Genomic DNA, 27,578 nt, shown 5'->3' on the forward strand with positions numbered 1-27,578 from the left:
ATTTTTTCTGAGTTATTTCACAAAACAAGTAAATGTTTAAACCTTATCCAATTGGCTTTAATGGGTCAACTAAGCAGAGGTTAATTTTTTTTTTACATTAAAATCAATTCCTAAAAGTGCTTAACTTTGGATGAATCATCATCATATTACTAATTAATTCTCCAAGAAAAGAAAGTAACTAGTTTACTTTGCAGAAGTATCAACCACAGATAATTTTTTTCATTATGGTATTTCCTTGAAAATTTCTAACTAATGAAAAAGTTTCTTAACATATTGTTAGCTTATTGTTTGTTTGTCAGTTCCCGAAAGTTAATAATATTTAGAATGCATCAATTGCACCCTCTAGTGTTGAGCATGCATATCTCTTTAACAATATTTCTATTTATAATATTGTATCAGTCTACTTATATTTAACTATTATATCAATTGTAATAGTCAAGAGTTAACTACTATTAACTAGCATATAAAACAGAGTATATAGAACTATTATCAGCTTTATTTATGTAGCACAATGTTACCAGATTTAACCTATCGCTAATTATTTTAACAGTAGTACAATCTTTTTTTTTTCAATATATAGTATTTAAGCATGTCTAACTTTATGTTACTTACACTAATACAGGTTTCCCTGATATCTTGGGATGTCTTAGAACTTCTGACATTGTTTCTTTTGTCTCTTCCATTCTTTCCACATCACTTGAATCCACAACAAATATTACTCCATAGGATTCAGCATAGTAATTCTTCCAGATGCCCCGGATACGTTTTCCACCTCCTAAGTCAAAAATTGTGACTTCAAACCATCCTTGTTTAAGGTCGATTTTAGAAAAGCCAACTGTTGGAGCCACATCTTCAGGGGATTCTGACAAAATTAAAGTATATACTATGAGAGACAGTTCAATGACGTTTGAATAAGAATGTATACAGGTAGTCCTCGACTTAAGATCATTCATTTACTATTGGTCCAAAGTTATGATGGCCTCAAAATGGGTGCTTTATGGCCTCTAAAGCACTTCTGAGCAATGCAAAACGTTGCACCAACCCCCCACAGTCACATGATTGCATTTTGGGCGCTTCGCAACTGGCTCACATTTACGACTGGTTGCAGTGTGCTGCAGTCACACGACTGCGTTTTGCGACTTTTTTGCTGTTTTCCAGCAAAAAACACCCACTGGGGAAACTGGATTCACTTAACGACCACAGCAATTTGCTTAACAGTCCATGATTCGCTTACCGGCTGCTGTAAAAATGGTCATAAAAGCTGGTCCAGTCACATGGTGACTCGACTTACGACTGCAATGACTTATGATGGAAATTCCGGTCCCAAATGTGGTCATAAGTCAAGGACTATCTGTACTTATTCTAATGCCCTAATAATGTACTAGACAGTTATCTCCCACAGGTACTGTTTGGAGAATAGACAATATATTCCCAACATTTCATGTTTTCCTTTAAACAATTTGGAGAGGGGAACAGAACAGAGGGTAGTCAGTTATCTGGATTGGGAAGAAATTGCAGGGCTTCATACTTCTAGAATAAGCATAAAGAAAAGAAGGATAGGTGATACACTTTACATTACATTACACTACTCATGAATTACATAGACTACCAGTTGTTATGTACTGGTTACATATAGATTACAAACTTCCACTAGAAGAGAATGTATGTAGCTCAGGGTTGAAATGTGGAGTCCTTGGTGATCTCTGAGCTTGGTTGTTTGCTTGCAGACATTTCATTACCTGACTAGGTAACATCATCAGTGCTAGTGAGGGTGTGGTTTGCTCCCTGTTTATATACAGTAGCTTGCCCTACCAGTGTTAGTGGGACTGTGGTTTTCTCCTTGGTAATTCCTTGATTAGGGTATTGTTTTCTGCTTGTTTTTCTGGTGTTAATCTCTGCTTATCTGGATTACAAACTGCCTGATGTATAAGAATATCTAAGCAGCATGTACATATATTTCTATATGAAAACAAACTGCATTTATTATGACTTGACCTACTGTGAATCCTGATATGACCAATTACACCTCATTAATTCCAACCTTTAATATAGATCTGTACTAATGCTAAGCATTTTATTTTACTGTACAAGTAAAAAGTCATATTATTAACCATGAGCTTATGAGCATATCATGAGGGACGTGGTGGCGCTGTGGGTTAAACCGCTGAGCTGCCGATCGGAAGGTCAGCGGTTCGAAACCGCGCGGCGGGGTGAGCTCCCGTTGCTAGTCCCAGCTCCTGCTCACCTAGCAGTTCGAAAACATGCAAATGTGAGTAGATCAATAGGTACCGCTTCGGCGGGAAGGTAACGGCGTTCCGTGTCATCATGCTGGCCACATGACCCGGAAGTGTCTACGGACAACGCCGGCTCTAAGGCTTAGAAACGGAGATGAGCACCGCCCCCTAGAGTCGGACACGACTGGACTTTACGTCAAGGGAAACCTTTACCTTTACCTTTATGAGCATATCAAAACTACCTAATACTTAATTGTTTCAAATCAACAGTAATGTTATGATACATGCTTTTACTGACCTTACCTATCCAAAAAGAATTTGAATGAAACTTTTATTAGCCAGACCTAGAGAGTTCCATATGCAGTGCTGATGTACTGGAGGAACTGAATTTTCTTTTATGATTACCTTGCATAAACTGGAATTCCCTAGCACTCAGAGATAGACTTTCATGACTTTAGGGAACTGCCACTGAAACAGGGCAAAAATAAGCCTTTGTGTGTATATGAGCTCTTTCTATTCAGAGAATATAAATGGAAGATTTCTATCTCAAATGAACATTCCTAGAGAAAATATTCTTAAGATAGTGGAAATAGTTTGTTTTACACGTTAATAAATCCAACCAGTAACCTGATCTAAATTCACTATAAGTAATCTTCACATTTATGTATGCGGAGTCCTTGGTGCTCTCTGAGCTTGGTTGTTTGCCTGCAGATATTTCATTACCTGGCTAGGAAACATCGTAAGTGCTAAAGAGTGTGGGCTTTGCTCTTTATATACAGTAGGTTGCCCTGCCAGTGTTAATGGGAGTATGGTTTTCTCTTTGGTAGTTCTTTGATTAGGGTATTATTTTCTGCTTGGTTGTTTGTCTGGTGTTAATCCCTGCTTATCTGAGTGTTGGCTGCCAGAGGGGATGTGTTTTGGTCCTTTTGCTTCCTTCTTAGCTTTCTGTCATCTCTTTTGAATGGTGTGTAAATATGGTTTATTTCTATGTGTCTGACTGAATGCCAAGCTTCTAGGAATTCCCTAGCATTTTTAGATTTTGGTTGGTCTAGGATACTTAGTTTCCCATTTGAAATTGTGGTTGAGTCTGCCCATGCATTGTGAGATTAAAGTTTTCATCATGTCTTCTGACTGCTAATTGGTGTTCATGGATGCACTCTGCTAGTCTTCTGCCTGTGTCCTACACAGTGGCTGTTATAGTACTTACACTGTATGTTGTATATCGCTGTTTTCTTCTTGGGCTGCTGGCTCTTCTGCTTTACCTGTTTTGGAGGGCTTGAGTTGGTTTGTGTGCTACAATGATACCATGTGGTTGTAACAGTCTGTTGGTTGTTTCTGAGATGTTTTTGATGTATGGCAGTGTTATCCTTTTCATAGCTTGCATTGGTTGTGCTATAGTGGATTGAGAGGTCAGGCACTTTTTGATAAAGTTGTGTGGGTATCCATTTTGTTGGAAGATGTTATATAGGCAGTCTGTTTCCTTTTTCTAGTGTTCTGGGTTGCTGCAGTGTGTTTGTGCTTGTCTGAATAATATTTTTATGCAGCTCATCTTGTGGGAGGTTGGGTTGTTCCTTTGGTAATGGAACCCTTGGTTAGCGTGGGTTGTTTTTCAATAGACTTGCCTTTTGAATTTGCCATTGTTTCCTCTGCTGATGAGGATGTCCAGGAAGGGTAGTGTGCTGTTTTCTTCTTTCCTTGTGAATTTTATTCCTTTGAAGATGTGGTTGATTGTTTCATGTGTCTACACTAGTTGTTCCTTTTTTATTTTGACCAAGGTGTTGTCTACATACCAGATCCATACTTTTGGTTATATGGGTGGGAGTGCTATAGTTTCTAGATGCTGCATAGCACTCACAAGACTCTGCTATGAGTTCTGAGAGTGGTGATCCCATGGGTGTTCCTTTGATTTGTTGGTATATCAAACTGAAAGTAGGTAGTGAGGCAGAGGTTGATGAGGTCCATGATTCTGGATATTTCAACCTTAGTGTATTTGGCTAGGTTAGGTGTGTGGTGTAGTACTGCTGCCATGGATTCTTTTGCTAGTTCTGGATCTATGGACGTGAAGGGTCCTGTGACATTGAATAACACCATAATTTCATCTTCTTCTATTTTTAGGTCTTTGATTTTCTGGAAGCAGTGTAGTGGGGAATTGATAGAATATTCACTTCCCTTTATGAGATGTCCAAGCTTTTTTGTAAGTTCTTTGGCTATGTTGTAAGTTGGGGTCCCTAGTAATGATACAATTGGATGAAGAGGTATGTTGGGCTTGTGTATTTTTGGGCGTCCATAGAAGCATGGGAGGACAGGTCCACTGCTTTTCATCTGCTACTGTTCTTCTTTAGTGAGTTGACCTTTCTTTGTTAGGTCATTGAGGGTTCTCTTAATCTGGTTGTCCAGTTTCTGTATTGGGCTGGTGTTTACTGAGATGGAGGACATTACCTATCTGGGTAATGAAACATCTGCAAGCAAACAACCAAGCTCAGAAAGCACCAAGGACTCCACAGTTCAACCCTGAGCTACATATATTCTATTAGAATTTATATATGTATTAGCAAAGTTTTAGAACTGTCTTAAAAAATACAATTCATATGCTTTCCAACAGCTCATTTGTTATTCAGAGCTGTGCACCAGCTACTTTATTAGTACTGATCAAAGAGAGAAAATGATATTGAATAGATTTGAGATGACTGAAGAAATAAAACTGAGGGAATAAAATCTGGCAAATTATTGGTACTTTCTAATTATAAATGGGATACAAAACTATTAATAGAATCACACTTTGTATATATACTTTCCTTTGTTTTTTTCTTAATTATATCCCAAATTAATATCACAAAATAGGTTATACCTGTAACATTTCTATATGAACATTTCTGCTCTATGCTCATTAATGGCTGCTTCAGCAAAGAGGATTTATTGCACATGGAGAAGCAGGAAAAGGAAAGAACCATCAATCTTTCATCTTACATAAAAAGTGAAATGCCTCATTAACCTGAAGATATTTTATACAGTATATTCATAATAATTAAGTCAAATTTATGCAAGCAATTTGTCAAAGACCATGAAAACTTATCAACAATTATTCTCTTTCATTTTAAACAGAGATACTAGAAATGAATGGCTTTATGACCTTCCAACAGCTTTCAATACCATCAATATATTAACTCAATCACCTATGAGGGTTGGACAAGAAGCTATTTTGCAGTGATTCTTCTCCTTCCTGAAAAGGAGGTTCCAGTGACAGTGGGAGAAATTGTGCCCTAAGGCTCTTCATTACAGGGTGCCACAGGGTTCAACACTCTAATTATCCACCATCATGAGATTAGATATCATTAGTATGCAGATTATACTTAGTTGCTTATTTAAAACTGTGGCCAAACATAAGATGTGGTAGAGGTCTTATCCCAGTGCCTGGAGACTGTTGGGGTTTGAATAGAGATGAACAGGCTGAGGCTTAATCCTAGTTATGGGTTCAGAATCCCTCTAATGCCAAGGACAATCCATCCTTGGTTCTGGACTGGGTTGCTCTGCCGCATGCAGAACTGGATTGTAATTTGGAGGTCCTCTTGGACTCACAACTCCTTCTTGAAAAGCAGGTGGGAACTATATCTAGGACTATCTTTGCATAGTTACATATAGTACACCAGTTATCACCTTTCTTACATTGGGAGGCTCTACACATAGTTACTCATGACTTAGCTTTCATTTACTGCAATGTGCTCCCACTGGAACTGCCCTCGAAGACCAACCAGAAGCTTCAACTGGCCAGTATGTAATGGTTCTTGTATTGGTAAGAATCTCTGAACCTCCTTTTCCCATGTAACACCTTTACTGCAACAACTGCACAAGTTACACTTTTCTTCTAGATGCAATTCAAGGTGCTTGTTGCCATCTTTAAAATCCGATATGGGTTAGGAACTGGCTATCTATGGGACCACTTTCTCCCAGTGGCTTTTGCATACCCAGTACAATAAAGGACAGTAGGCTTTCTAGAGCTGTCTTCTCTTAAGGAATGTTATAAACAGGGATCACAGAGATAAGCCTTCTCAGTCACAACTCCCCTTCTCTGGAATGGTATTCATCCCAAGAGGAGGTTGGTTGCCACACTTTTTTTGCGGGGGCAGGGGAGAGGACCCAGCAAAATCTAGCTAATCCAGAGAACTGGAAGTATATTTGTGCTGAGGGAGATCCTCCTGCTTTGGATTTGGATGTTGTTGGTTGTTTTTCAGGGAATTCTTGTTTTGCTTTGTCATTTGTTATGTCATGGATTTTATTCAAATGTTCATACTATATTATAAGCCACTCAGAGTCCTGTTTGGATTGGACTGGTATACAAACTGCAGCAAACAAACAAACAAATGGATCCAGGGACTCTAAGGCCACCTGTATTCTGCCCATGTCAGGCAGTGAAACAATTTATTTCATGGTCTTTTATTACAGACAGTGGACAAAAAAAGTGGCAATACCAAAGGCCTTCAAGGCAGGCATGATATTCTCACTGCCAAAGATCTTCATTATTGGTATTCCCATCACCTTAATTCCCTTTCATTTGCTATTCAGGATGACAAGGAGTGTATTCTAAGGTATCTGAAAATATGCCTAACAAGAAGCCAAAGGACAAGCAAACGATTAGCATATAGTTAAAAGTTCTATTTCTACCCATCAAACAAGCGCCAAACAAAAAATGCAAGTTAAAAAATGAAATCTGATGTAGCAAAAGGCAAGAAAACTCCAGATATACACATTATTTTTAGTAATGCTTCTTTTTCTTTAAATTCTGAGGGGTGGGGGTATGTGTGTGCATGGCATATACCTCCTCCCTCCCAAAATAATGAGATACTACTTAACAGTAAAATATTACAGTAAGTATCCAATCCTAATTATGACAAATAGAATTTTTAAAGGGCCTAGCTGAAACATGAAAAAAAGTTTTAAGACTTGTTAATAATATTCCCAGAATTATAGATTAAAAAAAATATGCAACTTACCTCCCTGGATTCCTTTTACCGTTGCAGTTTTCCCAGCATTATCAAGACCCACCATGATCAATGTCACCTTCCTTTGAATTACCGACAAAAAGAAATTAGAATGCTGTCCTTAGTCACATTGCATTTTAAAATAAATAAATATACATTCAATATTACCACCTAAAACCAAATGGCAAACATTCAACAAAGATCACATCTATTTTACAAAGTACAGGTACAATATCTAAACTGAGTGGTCTATAACAAAATTCTAAAATAAACATAAAAAACATAGGAAGGGGAGCAACAGAGGTAGAAATAAAAAGGAAAAGACTACACTCTTATTTCAGTTAAATGTAAACATGGTACTGGGGATACCAAAGGGATGATCTAAATTATTCAGATGCATTTTGAAGAGGATTTGTGGAATATTTCTTATTGTGAAATAAGAGAAGCTATCTTGCCTCTGGATGAACAATTTGAGACATACTGGCAGTCATTTCAACGAGCAGAGAATCTCTAGACGACCAAACATGCTCAGTGGACAAATAAAAAAAAATATGGGGAAAATGTGCAGGAGTGTAAGAGGAAAAACAGGAGAAGCCAGTACAGGGATGGGTGGAAGAAGAGAAGATATTTGAAATATTCTGAAACTAAGAACAAATATTTAGTAGAGGAAGAGATTTTAAAGGGATCCTCACATGAGGAACCAAGATTGTCATAGCTGGTAGCTAAATGCTGGGAAGACATGAATCAGAAAGCCAGGAAAGGGAAAACCACACAGTAAAAAGCCTAGAACAGTTAAAATGAGATACAGTCAGGCCATGGATGAAAGGTTTTGTGGAGGTGACAGAAGACAAAAAATTGTATTTCCTAATGTTGTAAACGGAAAAGAAACACAGTTTAACAATGGATTGGCTACAGTAAGTAGTAGTACCATGTTAAAAAAAAGCAAATCACATATCACAAGATGCCATAATGTTGTTCATTTGAACTTGGCAGAACATGTCATGTTAACCAACCATTGTGGTTTATAACCCATGGTTTATGGATTGTCATGTAGTACAACCCCAGCCACTATGAACGGAATGGATAATAGAAGCCAAGAAGGAAAGGAAATTTTAAAGATGAGAAATTCAGTACTGGACATACTAAACTTGACAGACATTGAGCTATTTGAACCAGAAATATCAAGAATGACTTACAGCAATACAGAGGGAAAGCTTGAATTACAACTTGGATATGAGTATATTTATACTGATCAGATATATTTGTATCAGTATATAAATGCCACTGGAAACTAAGGGATGAAAAACAATCTATAATGTGAGGACAATTATACCTAACCTTTTTGTCTTTAAACTTTTTCTTGGTATTATGGACTTTTAAAATTAACCTATATATAAGTTATCAGGTTTATATACTGCAGGGGATGTTGAGGAAGTAACTTGTATTGACCAGTCTGCAAGACTAAATATTGACCAGGAAAAAAGCATTTCACAAAATTCCACAGTAAGAATCAAGAAACAAACTGAACATCTTTATCTGTGGTAACTTTGATTGCTGTAAGTGCCCAGAGTTGCTTTCTGTTATATGGGGGGCTATATAAATTTGAGAAATAAATAAATACATAGTATTATGATCTTTTTGCCCAAATCCATAAACATAGTGTTACAATTCTTGATTTTTACCGCACAGTTTTATAACTCAAGCTTGCATAACACAGTGTGATTTTATCATTAAAGACTGATTAGCCACTTCTCCCCAGACCAATTGTAACTTATAGGTATACATAATTGTTTGTAATTTGCTCGGAATAAGTGGAGAGAAAATAATAAATACACAATTATACAGAAGACAGAATAAATACAGAATTTAAACAGAAACAAAACACATAGCAAAATATCCAAAGATAATTTAAATTGCCCAGAAGCAAGTCCCACTGAATTCAGCAAGCCTTACTCTCAGTTAAGCATAATAAGATTACAGCTCAAGAAATTACACCATTTCAGTAAAGGTCAAACTCATACCCACCAGGAAGGACATTTTTTCTTCCTGGTTTTATCACTCCAAGAGAAGGCAGGGACTGTAAGCAAAGGACAAACTTTGATTCTCAGTTGCTAAGAAATTTTAAGAGGGGACTTCATTTCAAACAAAGTACCCATGATGATTTTCTGAACAGTTTAGTTGTTCAGCCCCACCCCAGCACAGAGATAGAAAACTTTTTTTTTTCTGGCCTCTTGCAGCCATTAAGGAGTGAAGCTTTTCTGCTTTCTCCCTGTCCCACTCAATTTTTTAGATTTTGGATGGAAGATGCAATCTTCCAAAAATATAAAAATCTGCTGCTGAAAATTACTGATTGCCTATTTTTGACAGTGCAATCTGGGTACTCTGCGTCTCACATAGCCCAGAGACTGATGTATTAATCATTATGTTGGCAGAATGAATCAGAAGAGCCACTAGGCACTATGAAATAGCAATCTGCTTCTAAACAATGATGTAGAATTCTTCTAATTGTCAAGAATGACACAGTTTAGCAAGATCAAGGAAGCATTGATTACACAGACTTCAGTTAAATATCTTTAGGGCTAGTTTTGGAGCAAATAAAATACCATGCAAACTGCAAGAGGTATTTCTAATCCTAATTTATAGTCAAATCATTAGGATGAAGTTCCTTTAAATGTTTTGAAATGCTTCTTCCCAGGTATCTTGGACTGAGTTGCCTTTTCTAGGACAAGCTCCCAACAGACTCACCTTCTGTCTCTTAACTGTTTATGGCTATTCTCCTTTCCATTACTTTTCCAGTCTCCTCACAATTTCTCACATAAGCCTTATTCTCTGTAAACAGGGCCAATGGATAACTGGAACTATGCCTGATGTAAGATCTTTGCAGCATGGCCAACAGAATAGGCAAAAAGCACAAAAAATCTGTCACCAGCTTAAAATGGACAATTGTCCTGACTCCCAGGAAACACTCTGAGACAGAGAACTGTTCTCTAATGTTTTATTGCTAATACATAATAGTAATCCTAACAAACTGAACAAGCATGGGAAAAACCCAGCCATATAAACCCCGCAGGTTAAGGCGGTCCCAATCGGTGCCTCTTGGAATGGGTCACCAATTCCTCAGTGCTACGCATGCGCTTAACAGTCTGGAAAGGAGCCCCCTGCTCGCCATCCTTACTCATGACAACAATACTTAGCATTTTGTTTCCCTCTGATCTTAATATGGACTCTCCTCACTCTTCCCCCCCCCCGCACCACAGGTATCAATAACACTTCGTGCATCTGACAAATGGCCTACAGTTTCTAAAAGCACATGACATAATAAATTTAAATTATAAAAACCTTCCTTATAGTATTTCAGATAACATTTGCCTTGTCCTGTCCTCAGTGAAAACAAGTTAACTAGGGCCTACATATTGTATTTGTGATACCTGCTGTACAAGCTATAATCTTCAAATTTACTAAAAAAAAAACCTGACTATTTTAAAGCCTGGTTATTTACCTGACAGGCTCTCGCCACCGCTTTAGCCAGCTGCAGCAATTGGCCATCAGACTGTACATCCCTTTCCAGCAGCCATTCAGAGCACGAAATAAATTGCAGGTATGGTATACAGACTGATTCCAGGATGTTCAATCAAGGGGAACTTACAGTGGAAGAGACCAATTTGAATGTTGTTCTACAGCCAAAATAAAGAAAAGGGGGAGAAAGAATACACAATAAGTTGTTGACAAGTTTATTCTTTCAAACTCCTATCACTAAAAAGCTACTTCTATAAGATAGTAAGCATGCCCTGTCCCACACTGAACTTTTATTTTATGGAACCACATCTTATTTTAAAATGTTACATGTACAACCAGAGTGCAGCACAATAACCTTTTATCTGAGCAAGGTAATTTTTTTTCAGATCATCATGCACATGAATATACAGAGTCACAGATTTCTACTCCATTCCCCAAGCAGGAAAGGGTTTATTGAATGTTCTCAGATACTGGATTTGTAAAAACTACATTCAACAAAAGCAAGACATTCACAGAATTCCACAGAATTCCACAGAAAGTAATAAGATATTTTTACAATAAATGTTAAAACAAAACAAGTCAAAGGAAAAGGGCAGCTAAAACAGACTGAGTAAATCGAAATAAAAATTAAAAACTTTCTTCATTGTCAAATGGAGAGAAACGTGGGCTACAAATCCAGTAATATATTAATTTTTTAAGAAATAATAATTTACTGTATTCAAAGCATGCCACGTAAAAAACTGTAAAGACTAAACATGTTTTAAATATAAATGTGACAAGGTTTCCTAGCAATTTCCATATTACAGGTACACCTTTGAGCAAGCACTGGTACTTAGACAAGACAATCAAGCTATCAGAAAGACTGGTAACAAGCCTGAATCATCTTACAATCGCCTTAACATAAATAGACAGTGAAGTAGGTCACTCTACAATAAAACAGTTAAAAGAGAGGGGCACATCATAAAATTATAAACAGCAATAGGATTAGTAAATAATAATGAAGGCTTTATGCATCCAATTGTGACATCTATTATTATATTATTTTATTAATATCATATTATTCAATTAAATCATGTACAAAATCTGCTGCAGGCTGATTTATAGAATGTACGCAAAACATTTAAGAGTGTGTGTGTGTGTGTGTATGTGTGTGTGTGTATATATATTAAAATGCAGTTAAAGATGTAGTTAACGACACTGGATTTTGAAACAGTAATTATAAAAGTAATGGATTTATTTATTTATGATGAAGGGATCTGGCGAAGTCGGAGAGCTCCATGGATCAAGGATGGCTTTTAAAGCATAACTACAAGAACATTATCTAACTTATTTTCAGATTATTGAGCCACATAATTCTTCAGTGCTACTTCATACATCCATGAGTGTTTCATCAGATGTTATATACAATATTAAATGTGAAGAGTACAACTGTGACTAATGCATAGATAATTCTGATTCATGCAGCCATTGGCTATGGTTCCCATTAAATGCTTCTCTACTGGGAAATTCAAGTTTCCTTCTTAGTGGTGTGTTAAACTGCTCAAATTACAAAACACTGTTATCCCTACAGACTAAAAATGCATATTCCCAAAAAATGTACTTTGAGAGTTGACCGTGCTTATTATACAAGCTTACAAATAACTGTAAGTTTTGGTCCTATATTAGAAAGTAACTGCTTTTGCTTTTATATTCTACAATGTGCTGCATTCTCTAATAAGCGAACATACATATTAATTGCATTAAATCATCCATTTTAAATTCCTACGATAAGCCCAGGGTGGCATATCCTCACAAATAAGCCGGAGTGGTGAGTGTGTACATATGCGAGAGACCCACTGAGGGCGCAGTTATTCAGCGCCAACTCAAGTCCTCTGGGTCGCAGTTCAGTTTTTTAAGTACGACTCGCGTATTATTGTTGTACTAGCGCACTAACAGCAAGCCCAGCAGCCCAGACTGAAGGATTTGGGCTGCATTATGGAGCACTGACCTGTTACCAGCGTGATTTACCAGCGTGGCCAGATAAAGAACAGGAACGCGCCAAGCCACCGGGCTGTAACAGCAGCCCAGGCGCCTCCCTCACCCCCACATTAAATTAGTTCCACAAAATTCTCCCACCCCACCAAGGCCTCCTGACCGTCTTTCCGTCGCCCAGTCGCTGAGAAATCCTACACTAGCCGCAGATTCCCGAGGCGGCCCTTTCACTAACCCACGTGACCACGTCTCTTTCGCAGTTTTAACTCTCCCTCTTCATATGATGCTCCTGGAGTTTGCTTATTGGGTAGGTCTCCGATAGCAACCGTACGCAGGAAGGACGCATAACTACGTTGGTCTCCCTTAGCTACGAGAGAGAGAGAGAGAGAGAGAGAGGGAGGGAGGGAGGGAGGGAGGGAGGGAGGGAGGGAGATACGGAAAATGAGGCAAGGAAACAGCCAATGGAAGGTTCCTTGACCGATGGCTCCCTACCAATCATTGGTCCCCAAGGAGGCAGGATCTAGTTTCCAGAGTGACGGAGCTGCGCCTGGAATTCTTCAATTGGGTTGCTGCTTTTCTATGAGCGCGTGCGCTTGTGGAATTAGACGGAGGGGATGCAGGGGGAAAAAACTAGATAAAGATTTTACGAGGCTGTATAACCAGAGTCAGTATAACCTCATTCTTGACTATTGACCGCCAAAGGAAAAAAAGAAATCAAAATATTTAGTAATCTATTGCTTGATGAAGTCCTGGAGAAGTTTAACATTTCCACATTCTTTTGCATTGTATTAGTTGGTCCTAATAAAGGAGCCATCCTACCTTAGGGAGAAGAGGGCAGAGTAGGTGCTACAGGACTACTGATCGTTGCTTGGCCGTGTGCCAGAGGTCAAGCAACTTGCAGCTCAGTGAGACTTCCTCTGAATACAGTAGATATAGTAAAATACAGTAAAATAAGGGTTTTGGAAAGACATCCTGCTACTTCTACTCTGAAGGAGTTTCACCTTCACTATTTTTAATGTTTCTGAGGTCTCACACTATGACCAGTCAATGCGGGATTATAGGAGAGATCCTGAAGTGGTTCAGATGTAAACTGTAGAAATGTCCTGATTCAGCTTTAAGCACCTTAAATTTCAGATTGGGGACAGGATTTACTCCGTTGCATCAGGCAACAAAAATAATTTAAGCCACCCTAGCAGTTAGGCATTCTTTATTTTTTCCCCCAAAGCTATCTTGCTAAGATATAACTTACTATATTAGAATTTTTTTTTTAATCATATGGCATAGCAGTTCCGTGTTCATGCTGCTTTTTTCTTGCTGGGAAATCCTTGCCAGGTCCAGCAGCTAGATGTGTAGACTATTTAGCCAACACAAGTCACGTTGCCCAGGGTGTACCACAAGGAGGCTAGTCTACATTGCACTGAGCTGGGCTGAGAGAAAGTGACTGGCCCAAGGTCACCCAGCTGGCTTTCATGCCTAAGGCAGGACTAGAACTCTCAGTCTCCTGGTTTCTAGCCCATTGCCTTAATCACTAGACCAAACTGGCTCTCGATATTACAAATGATAAATGTGAAATATATGAACGTTACTTGTTTTTGCTGAGTTTCTTCAGCAGTTATTTTAGATGGCCTAATTTGTACTACACCCCTGAGGCTTGCTGAGGCATTATGACTATTATAGCATCTATTTGGTTTACGTCTTATGGAATTTACAGAATGTTGTCATTTACAATGGAACCATTTACAATCCTTCAAAATAAACAGGGATTTGGAATATATAAAATATTGACCAGATTTGTGTCTGTGTGTGTATATTGGTAAACTAGTACACCTTGAGTATCTGCCCCCTTTCCCTTTCCTTTCTCTCCCCTTTTGTTTTTGTTTACTAACCTGCCTTGTCTTGAGATCAAAAAAGCTTGTAGTATATTGTGACCACAAGTTGACCTAATGGATTTGCCTGTGTGGACTGAGATTTTTTTTTCTTAAATGGCCTTCATACAATCAAGCTATACAGTGACACTTATCAGACAAATATCTCCTATGCTATTACAAGGAGTAATTTCTAGAATGTTAAGTGCATCTGTGCAGTTATCTTGGCAGTGTTACAGAACTGGATGGCCTCTGCCTTTTTCCAGGACATTTTTTCAACTTCCTAGTCTAACCAACAGCCCTGGAACTCGCAAGAATTTGCTTAATCAGACTGACCCTGTTTAGCTTCTGATCCCAGCCAAGCTACCACTTGCTGAGGCTTCCTAGAATGACCAAACTCTTTATAGGTAAAATGATTCCAATCCATGGAAGTGTGAGCCAAAAACTGCTTGCAGTTCAATCCTGAACATCAGGGGTACAAAAAAGGAGCTGCATCCATAAAATGTTCTTTTCATGACCCCCCTCCAAAAGTCCCAAAATGGGTGCCTTAAGACTTGCAGATACTTTAGTAACTATTTCACCACATAAAGTTCATGGAAATTTTCACCAATGGGTCATGATTCCTCCAGCTTTTGGAGTGTAGTGTGTCAGGCAGGTGTAGGACTGCAGCATTACAACACAAGATTATGTGTCTACTTAGAATTTTTTTCTTGAAGTCAATGGGATTTACTAACAGAAGCCATTTAAAATGCCATGCAAGTTCCTTTCTTGTTCATCAATAAGCTATCCCTGCTTAGAGTTCAATTGTAATATGTAATTAAGGCCAGGACTGAGCTACTTATGCAGTAAGTCACTTACACAGTCATACATAGCAATTCACTTCATTGATGTTGGTCTTTGGAGAATGGTTGTCAAGAAGCCAGGAAATGAGTTGTCTAAAGTTATATTAAAAGATTCCATTTTATAAAAAAATAGATTTCAATTAGATTTGAGTTCATTCAAAATGTTGGGACCAACTACGGTGTGAATGTGAGTTGCACATACTTGGGGATGATTAGCCTGGGAAGGCTTATCTAGAAAATGAACAGTGCAAGGTAAACTTCAGATTCAAGAAAACATTCTTAAACAGTGGCTAACATCACATGACACCTTTCCCAACAAATAAATGAACCACAGTTTATTCAGCAAAGTCAATTGTCTCAAGCTTGCATAAGATCGACCCTCAATATCAGCCACAGAGGCTGGGATATAAGCCCTAAAATGTAGTGGTTTGGTTTGTAGCTCGCTGTGCAGGTACAGCCTAACGGCCGCAAAAGAGCAGCTTTTGATTTTGAAAGGAGGATGAATCCCCCTTCCTGTGTTAAGGCACTGAACTTTGGGAAGCGCACTACCAAAAGGCGGTCTCCCCTCCCCTCTGCCTCCTCCTCTCTTACCCGCGCGCGCACACAGGGTCCTCATTAGCAAGCGGTTGGAAACCAGCCCCGAGGGAGGTTCAGCAGCTTCTGGGCCACTGCCATAACGTCCTCCCCTCGGCCTTCCTGTTTACCCACTGCATAAAATGGACAGGACTGCTTCCAGGAACTGTCTTGCCTTGAAATGAGGCCATCCCCCAACCGGACTCCCCTTCCTCCCGCTCTGCAGGAGGACTGGAACCGGGCAGAACATTATCCTCGCTCCCCGGCACCGTGTGAACAAACCGAACTGCAACTGAGACCAAATGCCTGCACCCGCTTCCTAGCTGCAAAAGAGGAGACACTGACCCAGTTAGTCCGCTGCAGCTTCTCCCCTAAGAATGACACTACAGCGCCTTATTTACCTGCTTATTTACTGCCTCTTCATTACAGCTCTCGCGATCTCTCTCTCGGAGGCAAGGACGTGTAAGTAGAATCGGTCGGCTTTCCAACTTTCGGCAGAGTTCAGAACGGTTTGTGTGTTTTAGTTAATTTGGATCTGTTTGGTGCCCTTGTCCTCTAGCTGGATGTTTTCAGGACTCGAACAAAAATGTAAGGAACAGTAACGGAAAGAAATCTATACTGAGTATAGCCTCTTCTGTGAAAGAATTCTGCGTCCTTCGAATTCCTAGGGATGCAGCCTGATTATTTGCATGTTTACTCAGTAAAATAAACATCACTGAGTTTAATGGGAAGTTGCCCTAGTTCATGGGACTGCAAGTTAAATTGATCGGGCTCCTTGTTGCCACGACTGTCTGAGAGATTCCGATGTGGTCCTAAAGCAGGACAAAACTCTGCAGGTTCTGAAATAGTTCTGGTTTTGGCTAAGCAAATCTCTTTTCCATCTCCCTAAAGCAATCATACCGTGCAAGGCCAAACTAAGGGCTAGGGAAGAAAGAGTAATCATTGCACCGAGAAAGAGAAAAAATACTTCCCCCCCCCCAAAAAGGAGTTTGGGCTATTGTGAAATAACCAGCTCATGTTAAAAAACAAAACCATAATTAGTTCTGTGGTGAAAAATTTGATCAAGTATTATATATAGAGGATGCAAAGTGTGCTGTTTTTTTAATTAATACTACTGTTTTCTTCCCACAGATTTATTCTCAAACAAATTTTAATAATATATCTAGCCTGTTTAGAGATAAATGACCTTTTACCACTTGCACCTAAACATAACAGGATTTTTCCCCCTATCTCCACAACATTGTCTTCAGTGCATCCCCGGCCCACACAGACTTAAGCCATACTTAGCTCTTCCAGAATCTGGTGTTAATGTACTGTTTCACCCCTTATTCACACACTATGCAAGGCAGCCTCTAGATGTAAAAAAAGTTAGGTTTTGTTACTCATTACCTTGGAGTGAATCAGATGACTGTATGGCCTTGAAACAGAGGCAGGAGATTCAGGGGCAGCAGATTTCATGCCTGTATAGTTTTCTTCTGTCCCCAGGATAGGTGAAAAAGCCCTTCAACTTTGCAAGAGAGAAAGGATCAACATCTTAATGTTAGGCTAATGTAGGAGATGAAGGTAGATTCATTTTCCCTCATTCAGCTTCATATACTTAGTTCTGTGCCCCTACCCTATTTTGTCCCCATAACAATTTCAGAAATTAGTTACAGAGGGAAAAGGAGAAATTCAGAGACATACTTTATGGCTAAGTATGTTCTAACAGTTTGTATGGAAACCTTCAACTTTAGATACGGTTTCAACATACGTATGGAACATGTGAGTTTTACAGATTTCATCAGTGACATCCAGACACTTCATACCAGACACTTCATACCAAACTGCTTAGAATCTTATGATATCAAAGACAAGAAATCTAACTTCCAGTGTGCTTCTTCAGAACTACTTGAAACTTTTGGCATGTTCTGTTGTCAGCTTTTTAACTAGCTAGAACAAGATAGTGAAAGGAGGCTAAGGATTAGGGCCACGGAGATTACAGCATCAGTTAGCATCAGTCGCCTAATTTTTTGCAGCAAAATCTAGGGTGATCTATTTTTGGTAATTGTAGAACAAACTAGATTTGATTTTTAGCTAAAAGGCCAAGAAAATGATACACGAGATTCCATTCGTGTAAATATATGGAAGAACAACAGGAAACTGTCTCCAACTCTGTACACTGATCTGACCGTGACTGTGTTATTACAAATAACTCTTTAGTAGTTAATTATAAATTATATAGAGCATGGACTGACTCCTACTGCTACTTTGAGCTGTCAAAGTAAAAAAAATATATAAAGCCTAATTGAACATGAGAAAAGTAGTACCTAGAATATGGTTTTACAGAATTGGTTTATGAACTCCGAGGTGAACAACTCACCTACTTTTTTGTCTAAGTGGGGGCTGCATCCAAAGTATTAGTCCCAGGATGTCAGCTATCAGTTGAAGCTTTGGAAATGCATTTTCACTTCCATTCTGTAGATAATTTTGGATTCATTATACAACCCCAGTTTAATACAGAGTGTTTATGTGAATGGCCTCTAGTTACAGACTCTGAGATCACTAACACAGCTGAATGTAGGAAAATATCCAAGAGAAAACTTTGTCCCCAGGAACTGATAAAAGTTAATACTGATTGATGGTCTAAAAGTTGTTGCAGCTATCTTTGTTGTATAGATCAAACAATACTCTAGGAATGAAGATCAACCAGCATCTATTGAAAGTAAAAGCAAGCAGATCTTACTTATTATAAACCAATTAGCCTGCTGAGTGTTATGAATAAGCTTTATGCTAGATATCTGTGTTGGAAGCTACTTAACTAGATAGAAAACAATATAGATTTTAAGGTAAGTTGGATGACTGTGGATTAAACCCTCATTTTATAATATTTTATTGAAAAATGCACTTTAATTCTGATTAAAAAATACATTTTAATTCTGATTGTCTGACCAGGGACAGCCTATGAAATAAATTTGAGTGAACATCCCTAGGTAAGCTTTATTACTTTATAACATACAGTACACATAAGATTTAATCATCAGGGCTATTATCAGAAAAAAATCAAATATAGAAAGAAATCAAATAAGGGTATATTTGGCCCACTTGTTTCATTTTTATACGAACTTACTGATTGAAAGTCTTACCATCTCCCTGTGTTGGTGTATAGATTCCTTCTCTCTTTTATAAGTGGGTGTCCTCTCTATAACATCTGTTGAAATGAGAAGAGTCCTATGAATGCTTACCACCTACTCTGAAAAGAGTTGTTACCACAAATTGTCAAAAATGAAAGTTACATTTTTTGTCAAAAGGCCAACAGGCAATAGATGGAGCTTAACTTGCTCAGTTAAGTTTCTATGAATATTTAGCGGTTGTCTTTGAAACTACAGTCTCATGCAAGGCATCTATTAAATATTTGTTGAGAGTGCTCAGGTAAGTATAGCTTTGATTTTAAGATTCTTTCACTCTAGCAGGGTTTATTACTGTTTCAGATGCAGTTAATTTTTTTGAGCTGAAGGTTACAATTAATTTGCTAATAAGCAGTATTGAGGATTACAAAGGTAATTAAATTCTCTGCAAGAGTAGTTCTTGTAATTCACAGATATTTATTTATCACATTTCTGGGCTGCCCAACTCCAAGAAGTATAAAAACACAATAAAATATTAAAAAGCAAAGTGTAAAACATAACTAGTGTATGAGGGGAAACCACAAAAAGGCATAGCTCCACTGTACCCACCACTAAGAGGGGACCCACCTAACCCGTCTGGCCCAGGTCTGAGGGCAGAACCAAGTTTTCAAAGATCACCTGAAGGCAGGCATAGTGGAGGCCATGTGCTTCTCTGGGGTGATGCTGCTCCAAAGTGCATGTCCTGCAACAGATAAGGCCCACTTCCTGGGCTCAGCTAGATGGCACCATATAATTAATGGGACTTGCCCTCAGGCTGACTCTGTCAGAGGGAGTAGGACAAGCAGACTCTACAGGGTATTGGTAGTCTCTCATGTAATTAGGCCTCTGTGTGTGTGTCTGTGTATATTTCAGTTAGAATTAATATTTCTCTCTGTAAGGTTAGCTTCATTTATTTTGGCAAACAATTTTCAATGTTGGTGGGGAAGGGGACTGATGGAAAAGTTCAAGTTTTATGGTTTCTTTCCCAAAGAAGTAATCTCTCTGAATGTTAACAATACTAAAAGGATCATTAGATAACAAGTTTGAGACTATGTCAGCCCTTTGAAGAAGACCAGACTAGGAAACCAAAGTTATGAATGCTAATACTACTTTTATTATAAGGTTACAATAACAGAATCTTGCAAGTCTGAATACCCTTACCTCCCTCCCTTTATCTTTGTAAGAACTAGGAAGGGTCAAGTCCAAGACACTTTCACAAATTATGTTTCTGCCTTGGACTAAAATCTCTTATCTGACTGTTGTCTTGGTTGCAGCTCTTCCTCCTGTACCTCAAGGTTATTCCTACTTTCCATTACAGGTAGTCTTCACTTAACGATGGTAATTGAGCCTGGAATTTCCATCACTAAGCCAGGTGGTTGTAAAGCAAGATGACATCACTTAGCGATGGCAATCCTAACAATTCCCCTTGCCATTGTTAAGTGAATTTTGCCCGCTGTTAGCCTGAGCACCCACCCCAATCCAAGCCATTCCAGGCTTGGTTCCTCCCAGCCCTGAACACTGCCTTCAACCCCACCGCCTATCTCCCTATCAGCTGCACTGAGAAGATAGTGTAAGCTGAGAAGATAGCATTCTGAAGGGAGCCACATGGAAGAAACGATCGCCGGAGAACTGAGAGAAGAGGCAGCTGGGTGAAGGAATGCAGGCTGGAGAGGGTGGAGCTTGGCCTTGCGCCTGCACGGGTGAGATGGGACAGGATGCCTCATGCCATGCGGTGGGCTTCCCATCCCCAAGGCAGGTTGCAGGACTTTCAAAAGGGCAGAGATGGGGGGCAGATGGGGGGGAGTTGAAGCATCCCCGCAGTTGTAAATGCAGGCGGGCTGCCAAGTGCCTTTTGATCACATGACTGCGGGGGTGCTGCAAAAGTCGTAATTTCAGGCACAGGTCGTAAGGCCATTTTTTTGGCCCTGTTGTAATTTTGAACAATTTCTGAACAAATGGTCGTTAAGTGAAGACTACCTGTACAGACACTAACTTAAAAAACGTATTAGTCCGGTTGCTAAATGTAGCAGAGTAAGGATAAATAGGAAGACCCTAGCCTCCTATCTGTCATGTGCCAAAACTTCATAAAATGTTTAATGCCTTGTCTTCAGCACTACTTGTCATACCAAAATATTCATTTTGTCATCATGTCTGTTCCTGTGACACTGGAGAAATAAGAGATGGAATATTATGCTGTTTTATATTGCTTCTTTTACAGATATAGTTACTACACTGTTATTAAGGTAACTTAAATGAATATGCTAGGTAGGACAATTAAATTTTATTTATTTTACCCTTTGTCAGATCAGCATTGTGACATTTTTAATAGAATGGCAGGTTTTGTGCCATTACCGGAGAGCAGCTGGTTAAAGTTAACTTGCTTGGATAGATGCTAAAAAAGTTGATTCTTAAATCAGTATAGTTAGTATTTTAGCTCTTCACAAATTACAGTGATCTTTTTAAGAGCATTTAATGATCTTGGGACTTGGGCAGCATTCAAACTGATAAATTTAATAAATAAATGAGTAACATTTGTTAGAAGCTGAACCCTATGCATGGTAGGATATAGACACAACCACTGAGCTGGTGTGTTATCATAGCCGCCGTATAAGCTATATTCTCTTATCTAATTGTCATGTTATGAGATCAGGTAAAAAATAGTTCCTGCCCATAGGGAGAATGTGGTATATGACACAGAAATTTTACATTTGAGATAGCAATCTATAATAACACAAATGTTACAACAGATGTTACTGTTGCTACAGATGTAGATGCTATCCTTGTTTATGTCTAATAAATAACAGGAGAAAAATGTGCCATGTTCATGTCCAAAGAACATTTTTGCATCAAGAAATAACAAAGTAGATTGTAGTCCACAAAAACTTAGATGTTGTAACACATTTAGTAAGCTTTAAAGGTGCCATAAGGTGTTACTTTTTAGATGCCACAGATATTCTCCCCTGGTCCCCCAGTAACATACTGTATGCTGGTGAAATTTCTCCTTGAAACCTTTAAAAGCTATGGAGTGTTCTCAAGATCTGGATTTAGTAATGTTAAAGCCTCTCGAGGGATTACGTATGCATTGATTCAAATTCTTTCTCTGAACTTTAGAATCAAAAGGATTTTCTGCTCTTTTGTTTACTATGGTAAAAAAACAAAGGCAACCCCCCCCACCAAAACAGAGTTTCTGAAACTCTTAGTTCTTGACTGCCAGTTTTAGCACCATCAGAAGAAAAGTGGTCTATTTTTTGTAGCAAAGAAGCAACAGTAAGTTTGCCTATGGTTTACTTACTTGAAAAATACACATTCTGTATCTAAACTACTTCTTTATTTGAAGCAACAATTAAAAAAAACTCAGTCTTAATACCTCTAGAGAACAGAACTATATAGTAAATAACAGAACAATTTCTAATAGAGTAAGTCTGCAATCCTGTACACAATTACACTTTTGTGTGGTGTAAAAGGGCACACAAAATGCACACATGCTGGGATCTGATGAGTTGACCCTTCTGGCTCCTAAGAGGGGGGTCTCTAGATCTTTCTCCCACAATCCCCCTTTCACCTTCCCACAAGTCCTGGAACAGCCTATTTGGTAAATGTTGTTACTACCCATTTTTCCCGAGATACATACTCCCTGGCTTACTCATGAGTAAGTGAAGTGGCAACCAGCTTCCCTGCTTTCTTTAGTTTTTGTAGCTTAACTGAACACAAAGATGCTGGAACTGAAGTTAAAATCCTTTCAATGAGAGTCACAGAGTCAGTAAGAATTCAAATCTTTATTATGGATATTGTGGTTCAGGAACTAAAGGGAAATTAAAAGAAGAAAAAGAAAATAGAAAAACAAAATAACAAAGTTCTCTAAAGAGGTTTTCCCAACTGGCTTCTTTAGCCAGGAACAAAGTCGACAATATCTTATTCCTAGTACCATTCTAAATATTTTTGTGTCAGTCATCTGCACTAGAAGAAAAGCTCTTGAAAACACAAAACATCCAGGATTTTGAGCAATTGCTCAATAAAAAATTCCACATTTACTTGTGCTATGTTGTGTTTCTACTGAACTGTCAAGTCTGTATCTGTTGGAAGTCAATAAACTGTACCCTATTTTTTTTTTTTTAAAAAAGGTAGCTTAGTCAAATATTCTGTTTATTTTTGATTGGAAAGAGTCCAAGGCTAATATTTCCAGCCCTAACGTTAGTATAGTGGGGTTGTCCTAAACAGATCAGATTTAGAAGAGACCCAAACATTTTGATCTACAGAATGTACAAAAAATGTCTTCTATTCCTTACCGTGAAAACACTGTTCAGTTATTCTTAACATTTACAGCTGAATGCAAAGGTTAAGGCACTCCTGATCAAATTCCTTGTTTCAGTGAATGCCTAAGTGGGCAAAAACTGACTAAACCTCTATGTGGTGCAAAGTTAAACACAACATCTTTTTGTAAATTTGAATACATACGTACTATTTATACGTTATACAAATGTTCGGTTTTTAGAAACTGAAAGTAAGAAAACAGTTATTTACAGATTCAAAATTAGAAAAAGAACAGTGAGTATGGTAGTAGAAAGGGTAAAACCCTTTCAAACAGCAGAAATAACAGCTTCCAAATATTTTCCATAGGTGGCTAAGAGTCAAATCTTGTTTTTGGAAATTTTCCTAATATTCCTTATAGAACCATGCAAGCTCAGACATATTTTAGGTCTCCATGTATGCATCATGTGTTTGAGATCACAAATTTTCAATAAAATAAAGCTGGGAAACCATGAAGGCCATTCCAAAATCTTTATGTTTTTAAGTATGTTTTGCATTGTTGGATTGTTGAAATATTCAACTTTTTGTCATAAAGCTCTCTTTCTGTTAGCAGTTATCACTTTCATTTGTTATTAAAGGGAGTGATTTTTCTCACTAGAGAACTACAGGTGTTTTCCATGGTGCCCCTCACGATATTGCAATGATTAACAGTGCACTGACACTGTCTTGTCGTCATAACAAGAGTGTCATATCTGCCAATATTTCAGATTGGAAATAAAGGTATGGTTATTTTAATGTGCTTTGTGTAATACAATGGGCAACAGTTCTTTGTATTTCCTTATTCCTCACCCACCTTTATTCTGTTTCTCATACCCTAAAGGCATAGTTTTTATAAAGGTCTAATGAACAAGATACCCAATTAATGATTTCTTTAACTTTGTTTCATTATATCACCCTAGAGATAGAGAAACTTTTACAACCAATTCTTGGAAAATTTTCAGGGATTGTGTTCCAATTTTGTGGGGACAAAAATAACAAATAATAGAGGAGAAGACGACATTTTCACAATAAAAGGGCATTATTTGCAAACACCTGCATATTTATTCAGAAGTAATTAATGTTTCTTTAGAAGTTAGGCTTCTTTCCTGTAAACATGTCTATACTGCACCTTCCTGAAAGTGACGAGTCTGTGACTTTTTCTTGGCAGCATTATAGAAATTGTTCACCATTTCCTTTGTCTGGGACTGTATTTTAGTCTATAGCTCTGGATTTCTTTGTGATCTCCCTTCTAAAAACTAGCTGGATCTGACTCTGCTTAGCTTTTGAGACCAACCAAAAAATAGCTAGGTGGTGTCACCTGAGGTTTTTTCTTGGCCTGCCTGAATGAATGAATACACACACCCCTCTACATACATTCATACATTTTTAATAGAATGTTTGGATAATTTGCTCTTTGCACAGTGCAATTGTGTGTACACCTATTCAGAAATTAATAAAATGTTATCAAAAGACTGTGCCCAGAAAACACCATCAAAAGTAAAATAATATGTACATACATACAGCATGGCTGTTTGAGGTCAGGATTGTTACGCAACAAGGTTTCATGCAAAACTACACTTTTAACACCATGGCATATTTCTAACACTTAGTAGTTATGTGACATGAGGAACATTGGTACAGTGACATTTGGTGTATGAAATGATAGACCACAGTTTCCCACCATGGAGCATAGGAACTGAAACTCATGTTCCAGAACTGTAATTCCATCATAACTTAAGGAAGTCGGGTTGGAAAAACTGGTGATTGATCATGGCATTTATTTTTGAGTATAGGGAATTTAAAGGCTGCCTAGAGTTGTCCTTGCTTTGAAAAAATCTGCTCAAGAGGAGGGAATGGAGAAGTGCACCTCGTAAAGGCTAGAGCCTTTCCTTGCAAATAAATTTTGGCATATTTAAAAATAACAAGATAGCCATATTGATTCATGAGGGAGAAAAAAACAATTTCATAATTTGGTCTTAACAAAGTGTTATTCATGTAAAATGTCATAAAAGAGGATACAATTTTTGAGTTCTCCAAAATTCTTCATCAGAGATAGTACAGAAAGAAGCAGAGGTGGAATACATATAAATGTTCAAGAAATAGGTCAAATTCTGACAAGGATCCTTGAGAATAGAGGATAAGCTATATAAAAGAATTGCTATATTCACAGTTTAAATTTAAATGGATTAGCTTTTAAAATGTATTCTTAATCATTTAAACTAAAGTGTCTACAGTTTAGAGAATTTGTGAATTTATTTTATGTTTTCCACATTTGTGTTGATTTAAGACTTTCATACATGCAAAATCAAAGCAAGCTTGGTATTCTCTTCTAGCTGTGTATGCTGACCTAACAATAGCCCACAAAGTCATAAGAATTTTGACTTTAATCTTTGTTCTCTGACATTACCTGATGGCACAAGAGGGTCCTTAATACAAAATGTTTGTTTTCATTCAGTTTTATCTCAGCATCATGCCTCAGAGTTTCTGGTCAGAAAACGTCGAGCAAATTCCTTTATGGAAGAAACAATGAAGGGGAATTTGGAGAGGGAGTGTATTGAAGAATACTGCAATAGAGAAGAAGCCAGGGAAGTCTTTGAGAATGATCCTGAAACGGTAAGAGCACTTAGACCTATGTTGTTTGGTTCCCAGAAATTAAAATAATCATGGCAGAGAGATCATCCCCCTAAACATGGCACACACATTTCTTGGTAACCATTTTTAAATGCTATGTCCTTGTGCTATTGTCTTCATCTTATGCCCAAACCAGAGTTGAAGCAATCAAAAGTCATATTTAGCTTTTCCAATTTTAAAATAGAATTTTTCCTCTTCTTCCCACACAATGTTTGCTGTGGATAAGATCTGAGATGCTTCACTGATGATGTGGTTGCTAGTATGGTTAATGGTTGGGATTTTCTGAGCTCCCATTGGACACATTAGACTGCTGTGGGCACAGAATGCCCCTCTGGTCCATGGACAATGTTCTGCAGGGTCATTCTGCTTCTTTCAAACCAGACTATCTTTAACAGGTGAGTATCAACAGGGAAAGAACACCTTTGGGAGCCAGATTTGCTTTATTTGACAAGGTGTTACTGATGTTAGATAAGTTTTTAATCCAGAACATGGTAGCAATACAACTAGAACTAGTATTTTTATCACATACTGGGAGGAGGTATTTAGAATACCACTGCCAGATCCTTTCTTTCAAAAGTTCTATGGTACTGTGAGATAAATTAGCTCTTATGCACTGAATGTGATTCAGTGTACAGGATTATAATTGTGAGATATCTGAGCATTGTTTTTAGTTCATACATTTTCAAAATGATGCAGTTTGTTACATCCACTTATTTTATAAGTGATCTTTACATTAAAAAACACAGATTAAGCTTCTAATACTATGAAATAAACAGAAAACATAAAATAAAACCACATTTTTATAACCTTATAGTCCAATTATTATTTAAACCACTATGTTACACAAACCAGCTATACCTCTTAACAGATTCACATTCTAATTAATTTCTTTTTTTAAAAAACAGGATTATTTCTATCCCAGATATTTAGGTAAGTTTACTTTTTTAAAAAAAAATGCATTCTACTGTTTACATGGTACCAGTTTTTTTTGAAACTCTAAAAAATCTGACGGGTTTCAGCAAAAATTGGAAGATTGCAATACCAATATATTCAGTTATTGAGTGCTGATTTTATGTTTCACTGCTTGTTTTTACAGTTTCATTATAATGGCTATTGACTGCTCTGAAAGTCCTGTGCCTTGGACAGAAAGGCAGCTATATATATTAAGGAAAGAAAAAAGAGTGCCATGTAATTCTGTATCATTTATCTGTATCTGTATCTAGTAGAGCTGGCACTGTAGAGTCTGATCTAAAAGCATTTTGGGACAGTCAGTCATAATTTATTACGGTCTTAGACCAGTACAGTTTTGGGACAGTTGCTGAAACCAAAAACATATTCTTTGCAATGCAGTTCAGTTAATTTCTATTAGAAATATTTAGCTACCTTCCGTCACTAACTTGTTCCCAGTCTAATTAATTTGGGGTGAAATGGCTTTTACATCTTTTAAAATAATTTTTATAACCTTTATTTCCCATGTAGAGTGAAACACAGATATATCCTTGTACAGTTTTATTTTTGTCTTCACCTATCCCAGATTTTA

The 27,578-nt window shown here is 37.8% G+C and overlaps 2 protein-coding genes across 3 annotated transcripts in view; one reads left to right on the forward strand and one right to left on the reverse strand.

Annotated features, from left to right (window-relative positions):
• The window catches only part of ARL13B (ADP ribosylation factor like GTPase 13B), a 58,681-nt gene extending 45,606 nt beyond the window's left edge, over positions 1 to 13,075 (reverse strand). For both annotated transcript variants that reach the window (XM_063305548.1, XM_063305549.1), the window contains exons 1-4: positions 12,714 to 13,075; positions 10,710 to 10,884; positions 7,223 to 7,293; positions 613 to 862 (exon numbers count right to left, since the gene is read on the reverse strand). In XM_063305548.1, coding sequence (XP_063161618.1) covers positions 613 to 862; positions 7,223 to 7,293; positions 10,710 to 10,768 — 380 coding nt within the window. In that variant the 5' untranslated portion in view covers positions 10,769 to 10,884; positions 12,714 to 13,075. The remainder of the gene's footprint in view (positions 1 to 612; positions 863 to 7,222; positions 7,294 to 10,709; positions 10,885 to 12,713) is intronic.
• Positions 13,076 to 16,103: 3,028 nt separating this feature from the next.
• PROS1 (protein S) overlaps positions 16,104 to 27,578 on the forward strand; it is a 38,936-nt gene continuing 27,461 nt past the window's right edge. The window contains exons 1-3 of the mRNA XM_063305551.1: positions 16,104 to 16,439; positions 25,863 to 26,020; positions 26,944 to 26,968. Of these exons, the coding sequence (XP_063161621.1) occupies positions 16,355 to 16,439; positions 25,863 to 26,020; positions 26,944 to 26,968 (268 nt within the window). The 5' untranslated portion in view covers positions 16,104 to 16,354. The remainder of the gene's footprint in view (positions 16,440 to 25,862; positions 26,021 to 26,943; positions 26,969 to 27,578) is intronic.

This window comes from Candoia aspera, chromosome 5 (genome assembly GCF_035149785.1).
Source record: "Candoia aspera isolate rCanAsp1 chromosome 5, rCanAsp1.hap2, whole genome shotgun sequence".
Lineage (NCBI taxonomy): Eukaryota > Metazoa > Chordata > Lepidosauria > Squamata > Boidae > Candoia > Candoia aspera.